Source organism: Anneissia japonica, unplaced genomic scaffold (genome assembly GCF_011630105.1).
Source record: "Anneissia japonica isolate Jap-2015-1 unplaced genomic scaffold, ASM1163010v1 scaffold287813_len42726_cov91, whole genome shotgun sequence".
Classification (NCBI taxonomy): Eukaryota; Metazoa; Echinodermata; class Crinoidea; order Comatulida; family Comatulidae; genus Anneissia; species Anneissia japonica.
Window position 1 is genome coordinate 31773 of NW_022757520.1, and position 9401 is coordinate 41173.

Genomic DNA, 9401 nt, shown 5'->3' on the forward strand with positions numbered 1-9401 from the left:
CGCTACACTCCTAATTGCGTTCGATGGTCCGATTATGTCGAGATACCTTGCTGGACCAACTACGCTCACGAGAGCGGCGGTTGTGATCCCGGTGTGACCAAGATCACGCATTCGTACAGCCATTTGCTCATGAATGGTAGCTTTTTGTCTGTACATTTTATCTTCCACCTTTTCACATACCTCTGGTTCCTTCCAAATGTCAATAAGATCGAATTCTTTTTCATAAGTCCAACAATGTCGCTTTTGGCGTACTTTCTCGGTCATAATTGATATAAAGATCTAAGCTAGGCCTACACTGAAAAACCTTCTCTCTCGAACGATCAAAATAAACTAACAAACAAGCAACTTTGCTAAGGGTCAACTGGCTTCGTTCTGATTGGTGTATTCGTGACCTGAGGCCACCCGTGGTGCGTTATCAACTCGACGATGACTGGATTTACAAGTTAGTCGAGCTAACAGCCATCGTCGAGTTATGAACTTTATCTCGTCGTAATTGACCGTTCACGTCGAAACTATTGTCGACATCAAGTAGATAATCTAGTCGACATAGTTCGATGTGAACGAGGTTTATGTGTTCCCCGCTTTTGGATCGCGCGCGGGCGTATTACCCTATAATTCACATTTTTTCGTTAGCAACAACTTGGCAACGACATGCATTTATACGCTTCCAGCAGAGCAGTTGTGCAATAATACGTTTGATTTTAACCCATGAAATATCTTTATAATGAACAATGTTCCCCTGATTAGATTTTTTCGGGCTTTTGGTATGTTATTATTTGTATATTTCAGGAACGGATTCCGTAAAATATTTAAGTTAAAATTACTTCTGTGTTCATTATAATTTTGTCTAAAGATTGACTTGTCGACTATAAAGCTAAGTCAGCGTAAAACTGAAAAATACTCAGATTTTGGATTCATTTTTCGAATAGTTAACCCTCGTTAACCCTAAAATGACTTAGATTATTATAATCCTTAATCATTTATTAATAAATATCTGTTAAAATTAGACTTGGCGAATTTTGGCCAATTTATGAAAATTGAAATTGAAATATACTATACTTTTACAGGTCATGTAAATGTTCCATTAAATTCGAAACTTTTCTTGGTTGAAAATATTAATATGTTTGATATTTTATGAGAGATAAATGTATCAGCTTCAAAATAGAAAAGATTGCGCAGCCATAGTGATTCACAGTATGTAGTGCGCATTGAGAAAAAAAGGTGCTCTCCATTTTGTCATGTTCAATGTTTTGGTCAACTATGCCTGCTGAACATTTGATGGCGGGGAACACATGGGACTTCAAAGGCATCGCGCAAACGTTCTTTACGCGCTGCGGCAACTTTGATCTTGGGTCATTTGCATAGCGCTGCGTGCGCGTAGCTTTGCCGAGTGATCTCCTTCTCAATAATACCACCATGGATAGAGCATAGAGCCTATTAAACAACTAGATGGCTGCCGTAGGAAAGCGCCACCTTCAGGCTTAGTATACATATTATTACCATAAATAAGCCCTCTGACTGAATATTATTTCATTTATGATAATTAGTATTGATAATGACAAATTATTAAACTGTCGTAGCCAAAAAGAGGCCAAGTAGAGCCTCTTATTCAAATATTAAAAAGAATTAAAATCGTGTACATTACACCCATACACCGCAACGCTCGAGTTTAAAATACGGGTAACTAGCTGTACTGAACTTTCTGTGTAAATTGAGGGCGCAATTGAAAATGATAGTGCTCAGGGGAAATTTGATTGGCTAAATCTATGGCAGCCATCTTGGATGGTACACACACACAGCTCTGCGTATTTCGAACATTGAATGCATTGCTGTTAGCGCTCTAGTATTCTTATTATATCTCTATGGATGGTACACATACCCAGCTCTGCATTGCTCCGCCATCTTGTCAGCACTCTAGTTGTTTAATAGCTCTATGAGATAGAGAGAGTTTGGACAACTTGGCACATGGGCGCCATGGTGTCACCAAACAGCGTGCGCGCGTATAGCTTTATAACATTTTATAAAACACTGATGTTGCATAAACTTTTTTTCATTATTCTGTACATGAGGACAATTCAATTATGGGATTTTAACATATCATTGCAAATATCATATATAATCATATTTACCTAACTTTGGAATTAATTAATCAGTGACGTGCTGTATTATTTCGAGAAGATAAAGTGAGGACGATTCTTTATTTTTTTTTCGTTACGATTATCTTTTTGTTTTCAAAGTCTATCATCTAGGCTTATACCTAGTTGCTAGCAGCCTCCCCTAATATAGCAACACTGCAGAGGAGAAAGGTTGGTTGTGCAGACAGAGTAGGTTTGTGAATCGTCGGCGATAATATGTTAATTTCGCCTGTAAATGAATGATAAAAATATTAATAACATGAAAGTTTTATAATTGTATCTAGCTAGGCCTTCAGGCCTATGACTTCGTAAACTTTAATTAATGAAATAATATGCTGGTCATCTTAAACCAATACAAATAGCCTAGGCCTATTTGTAAATTGTAATCTCAACAATAAATCAAAGTTGAAGAATTATTGCATTAAGAGAAATTTTTGTACAACATATGCCTAATCATTCATAATCAAGAAGCTAGGCCTTGTAAGTAAAATAGCAGCATTCTCCACACTTCTGTTTATAATGTATTAGTGAGTTATAATATTATCATTATTACTGTATTATTATTTATTATTATTATTATTTATTATTTATTACTATTCATTGAAATTTTGATTTGTAATTTGTAAAACATTTAAACGTTTTGATTTAAAATATGTATTAAAACAATCAATATATTATAATACAATTAGGCCTACCTATATCTTTAAAATATATTTTTATCTTTAAAATCTTTAGTTGCACAATTAATTGATTTGTAAAGCACAATTGGGCATGTTTGCATAGCACAGGACTCTTTGGACAAGTTTTCGCTTTTATTGGAGGATTCAATTTTTTATTTTTAATTATAATTTAAGCTACCTTTGACTGATTCTTCATGTAGCTTTCTGGAAATTTAGTTATATAATTTAACAGCAAAGTGCAACATTGCATCTTTTTATAAATCATTGCTGTTTGAAAATCCTTCCTTTTTTTCTTTTATTATCATCATAATTAAGCCGATTTAAGTACTACCTTAAGGTGTTCGGCCGAAGAAGTACCGAAATTTAGGCCTGTCTAGGCCTAGTAGTAGTAGGTGGATATATATTACCGCGAAGTGGGCGGGCGGTACATGCCTTATAATTTACTACGTGGAAAGCAAGATTTTTCGATCGCCATGCAAAGTTAAAATAAAATCCCAAATCCTCCTCCTTTTTGGAATTTAAGGAAATTAATACATTTTTGTTTCTTTGTTGGATCGATTGCAGCAACCCCAACATAACGGTATTTCACATTATAATTATAGCATTAATCATCTATAATAACTGCTACCGGTAACTTCCTACCCTATCGCGTTGTTTTGTTTTGGTGACAACATGGCCGGTGTAAGTCACGTGATTGAAACCGAGTTGGCCAAACTCTCTCTATCTACGGCTCTGTTGTCAACAGACGTTGGTTACCGTTCATTACGCCTAAATGTCTTCATAGGCTTTCTGGAATAGCATTTTAAAATCTAATGTTTTACCATCAAAATTTACTAAAACACAAAAGCTCGCATTATATTAGTTATTGAACACACATTTAATCATCATTCAAAATTTAGAATAAAAAAGTAAGATACAACATCTTAATAATTACGTTAGAAATTGGGATCAATGGTTTGTCAGTGAAGAAAATTGCGTCCGGTTGGTCTTTTTGCAACGATAGAAACGGAGTAGTAGGCCTATCATGTGGTATCGTGACGTAAAACTGTAGTACTTTAGCACGCACCACCTATGTAAACAAATTACAATTGCCAGTAGGCAGCACAACATGAGTATCAGATGTTCTTCAGAATACAATCGACATCGTATGCCAACCCACATAGAAGCCGATACAACATGGTGATTAGATTATGCTCCCCATCATGATCATTATCATCTTAATCATAATAATGATGAAGATGATCATGAAAATCTCTATCAATAATATTATTTTCAATAATAATAATAAAATAATAATAATAATAATAATAATAATAATAATAATAATAATAATAATAATAACAATATAATATTTATTAGAATTATTATTATTATTATTATTATCATCATTGTTATTATTGTTGTTGTTGTTATTATTATTATTATTATTATTATTATTATTATTATTATTATTATTATTATTATCATAATTGTCATAATTAGGCCTATTTTTATTTTTTAAATTACTGTTACTAATTTCATGTTGATATTAAGGGGTTAATTATAGCCCTATATGATTTTCTGGCATAGGATTTTTTAGCCTCTTGACACTTAGTGTATTTGTGGAAGGTGTTTGATACATATACTATATTATTGGGCCGTTACCATTACAATTATTCTACACCGACCCAAGGGAACTTTTTAAATCATCAATAGTCCATTTGGACTAAGTGACAGTTATTAGGTCATTTATATGTACATAGTCCTATGTTTTGTTTTTATTAATTTTTATCTACCTTTTACACTAGGAATAACTCAGCCCACAGAGAGCCCAAATGTTGGTACGACAATTATCATCATTATTGTTGTTTGTGCGGCTGTGTTTATACTGATCATTGTTGTTATTGTCACCGTGTTAAAGAAGCGAAGGTGTGTGTTCTTGCAATTTCTTTGCACATTAAGGTACTTTTATTGAGTATACTGATTAGGCCGATAAAAATTCGGTAAAACAAGTAAATTTTGTATAATCCCTTTTATTGTCACTTTGTGCAGGAAACATAGGAACGACCATCCAAACGACGTCGTTGACGTTATCGAACTCCCTGCCGTTGCAATAGACAAGCCAGTGCTTCCCGAAAAGCCATATTTAAAGCGTAAACCAGGTATGACTGCATCGGATAGAATTTTTCGTAATTTGTTTCTACAGCAGGTACTGAAATGTAAATAGGCAAGTTACTTAAGTAGGTTTAAAGCAAATGTGTTTAAGGACATTAACTCTATGCTGTCGATCAAAGCAATGGTTGACAACCAGTGAATTGACAAGTTGACCACCCCGGTCGTCAAAATTGTGGTTGTAAATCTTCATCTAAAAATCAAATCATATTTACAGCTCGAAATTTCCATTGTAAATGTGTGTGATTTTTGGCAGCGTATAAATTTACATTTTTGCATAAGCATTTCTTAACTCCCTTCTCTTGTTTTAGACCATGGTAATATGAATATGCAGGATGGAAACGTGGACGAAGAAGTGGAGCTAGAGATTGTCGAGAAAGAAGAATTACCGATGCAGGAATTTGAATCGCCCCCGATTCCCGTTTCCTCCCTATCTGAGTATGTACGTACTAGAAAAGAAACAGGCCAGCTTCGGATAGAATGGAAGGTAATAATTTCATAATATGACTGGGTCATTAACTTCTTAGATTAGAAATTGTACATTTTTGTTCTTTTAGGATTTTTTAGCCCTAAACATTAAATTCATAAACTATAAAATAAATTACACTATAGGTCATTAAAAAGGTTCTAAAAATAAGAATATTAATTAGAATATAAATTTGTGAAGTGTTTTGTAGTGTAAGTAAATTAATTAATGAATATGATTCCTTTTCATAACTTAGTACACGTAGCTTTACAAATACAGTAAAGATGGGTTTATTGTTCAAGTCTTATGTGAACACTGCATATTTAAAATGCGTTTTAAAATGCAAAAAAATCAATTTATTAAAAAGGGTATCGCAGAAAGTAAAAATGATGTTAAATCAACATGGAAACATATTCAAACATATTTAAATACTAATAATTTAATTAATATTAATCAATCTGGTTTCCGTCCTTCTTATTCAACATCTACAGCTTCAATTAATGGAACTGAAGACTGGTATAATGAAATTGACAAGGGCAATATAATAGGACTTTGTGTGCAGGATTTAAAGAAGGCATTTGATACAATAGACCATAACATTTTATTAGATAAGTTAAAACTATATGGCTTGAGTAAGTTCACACTTGATTGGTTTAAATCATATTTAATGTAAAGTATGCTGATTGCACAGCAATATATTATTCATCAAGTTTAAATAATAACACAATTCAAAGTATAAATAATGATCTAGAAGCAGTTTATAAGTGGTTACAGATTAACAAACTTAGTCTAAACATAGAAAAATAAGAATTTATGATAATTGGATCAAGACAACGCTTAGCAATTGTAAAACAAAATAATAATTTTACTAAAAATATAAATGGAAAAGACCTTCCTATTGTACACTCATGTAAGCATTTAGGTGTAACTATAGATGCAAATTTATCATGGAATGCTAATACAGAAAAATAATAGTCGTAAACAGGACTTAAAAGGTCTATATGTTAAGAGGTCAAAACCATATTTCTCAATCTATACTAAAAATGGTGTCCAATTCCATAATAATGCCTCATCTAAACTACTGCAACATTGTCTGGGGAACTGTGGCTACAGACAATACAAAATAGAACTGCATTATTGTTTGTGGGGAAGCCTGGGACACGCCCAGTAAACAATGTATTGCGTGAAATATATTTGGTGTTCACTTTCAAATAAACAATTTGATTGCAACATTCTTGTATACAAAATTTTAAACAATATGGCCTCATCTTATCTAACTAATTTGTTCTATTTAACTAATGATAATTATGATTTCTGTAAAAGTACAAGTATAACTAATTATAAAAAGAGAAGTATTTTATACCGCGGAGCTATTGAATGAAAAAAAATAAATAAATTCAAATGTACAAACTTCAAATACTTTAAGCCCTAAAAAAAAACATATTATATATTCCACCACAATGTTTATAAATGCAATATTTTTCTGTTTAGAGTAAAATAGAATATACTTTTTTTTTAAATAAATTACTTTGTATAATGTAAATATCCTTATTTCGTTATACTGTATTAAGCTTTTCCTTTATATTGTATGTTTTGTAAATTCCATCTATATTTTGTTTTCTTTTTTATCACGACCATGATGAAAAAACAGCAAGTAATTTGTTGAGTTACGTTTTTCATGAATAAATAAAGTTTTACTTCTACTACTACTTCACACATGTCACATGATAAAAGTGTTAGCACCCCACCACCACATGCAAAATCCTCTTCTCAAGTACTTCCCCTACAAGAGCCGACTCCTCTAACGAATCACCACTCGTAAGCTCATTAATCTGGCAAACTTTTCCCCTTACAAATACTGTAGTCTCTTGCAAACGATCATGCAACTATTCTCTTCGCAATTTCTCCCTTGCCCACACGTCTAACAGCAAATTCACTCCTTCGCAAAACTGGATAATACTACTTTATGTTGGTGTGGCTTTGGTGTCTTTGTTGGTTCTGGGACATTTGATAATTGGCCTGTTGTCACCCGGCCTTTTGCACCTCGCCATTTGCCACCCGGCCCTTTTGCCACCCGGCCTGCGGAACCCGTCTCTGGTTGATAGTCTATATAATTGTAAAGGCCTATTTAGCGCCGTAATGAATGGTTGTCTTTCAAACTGATTATATTTTCAATTTATTCTTTTTATTATCATTACTGTCATTTTATTTTATCTGTATTGTTATTATGATTATTCTTGATTACGATTATCAAAATATTTTTCCTACTTAGAGCTTCCCAGAGGGTCTGAGATTCCCAGCAACTGTAGCGCTGCAGAAGTGTAACCTGAAGAAGAATCGCTACAAGAATGTAGTCCCTTGTGAGTCAGACTAATTAGATTTCTAACATAAAATACTACTTATAGTAATGATACTATAATAATAATGAAAATATTGAAATTGATAATGTTATAAAAATAATAACTAGACTTACTATGTCTGTGTGTACAACAGAACATAGGGCATTTCCTCATTGCTATAATGAGAAATGAAAATTGCAACAAAAAGAAACGTTAAAAGTATAAAGTAGAGGGAAAAAAACATGGAAAACTAAAATGCTTATAATACTAAAACAAATTATGAAGTAAAATAAATAACAATGAAAACCAATTTCACAACTACCGCGACGTTAGTGATATTCGAACTATTGCTGCAATAGCGAGGTACATCAAGACTCATAACCATTGCCCGTTATACGATCCGACTTTGTATAGGTCAGTGTATTTTCCGTAAATTGAGATTCAGTGACTGTAACCAAAAATGTTTCATGCATCACATGGTAGTTTTGAGTTTAATCTAGCTGTAGCTGGTTCAAACGCTCTAGAAAAATCAAATCTACCCTACTGCGGATGTCACCAAAATGTGATCATTTCTTCATTTGACTATGAAAAACTATTCTGCAAAGTTTCATTTTCATCCATTTATAATGACCCTTAAATTTACACCCTAACCTGGATTGTCCCAAACACATAGCAATATTTATCCTTGTAACTTGGTTAAACTTTACCGAAAGTTTCATTCGGATAAGCTTTTGCAATATCGTTTTCCTTGAATGTCCTCATATTCACACCCTACTCCGGAACGTCACAAAAATGTAATCATTTCATTCACAGACCTTGAAAAAAAAAACTATCATAGAACATTTATTTAGACCCATTAAAAACTTTTTTTAGAGATATTTATGTCCGGGATCTCACTAACTTAAATGACCTTCACATTACCCTCAATTAGATTGTCCCCAACACATAACAATTTCCTCCTTTGTAACTTTGTTAAACTTTCCCGAAAGTTTCATTCAGATCAGTTGATCCGTTTTTTTTTAAATGTGTGGTCTGGGACGTTTACATTTGATGAATGGTCCTCATATCCACACCCTACTCCGGATTGTCACCAAAAATATTATCATTTCTTCACTAAAATTGACTAACTATTACAGAAAGTTTCATTAATACCCATTGATATTTTTTTATAGAGATATTAATTATTTCTGGGACCTCAGAAATTTAAATTACCCTCAAATGTACACCCTAAACAGGATCGTCCCCAACACGTAATAACTTCTTCCTTGTAACTTGGTTAAACTTTCCCGACAGTTTCATTCATTTTGATCCGTTTTAGAAATATCTGTTTTGGGACGTTTTCTTTTGAATGGTACTCAGATCCACACCCTACTCCCGATTCTCACGAAAATGTAATCATTTCTTTACTAGACCTTTGCAAACTGTTATACAAAGTTTCAATTATACACATTGATGTTTTTTTTAAAGAAATATTTAGGTCTGGGACCTCAAAAAATTAAATTACCCCCAAATTTTACACCCTTTAACTGCATCGTCCCCAACACATGATAAATTCTTCCTTGTAACTTGGTTAAATTTTCCCGAAATTTTCATTGAATTGACACGTTGTTGAGAAATATTTGGTGTATAC

General features: G+C 32.9%; 1 protein-coding gene across 1 annotated transcript in view; it reads left to right on the forward strand.

The window, feature by feature from the left end:
- Positions 1–426: 426 nt before the first annotated feature.
- Positions 427–9401, forward strand: part of LOC117124797 (receptor-type tyrosine-protein phosphatase epsilon-like) — a gene marked incomplete at its 3' end in the record, with an annotated part of 10294 nt that continues 1319 nt past the window's right edge. Inside the window, exons 1-5 of the mRNA XM_033271127.1 lie at positions 427–442; positions 4603–4723; positions 4847–4956; positions 5278–5453; positions 7705–7792. Coding sequence (XP_033127018.1) covers positions 427–442; positions 4603–4723; positions 4847–4956; positions 5278–5453; positions 7705–7792 — 511 coding nt within the window. The remainder of the gene's footprint in view (positions 443–4602; positions 4724–4846; positions 4957–5277; positions 5454–7704; positions 7793–9401) is intronic.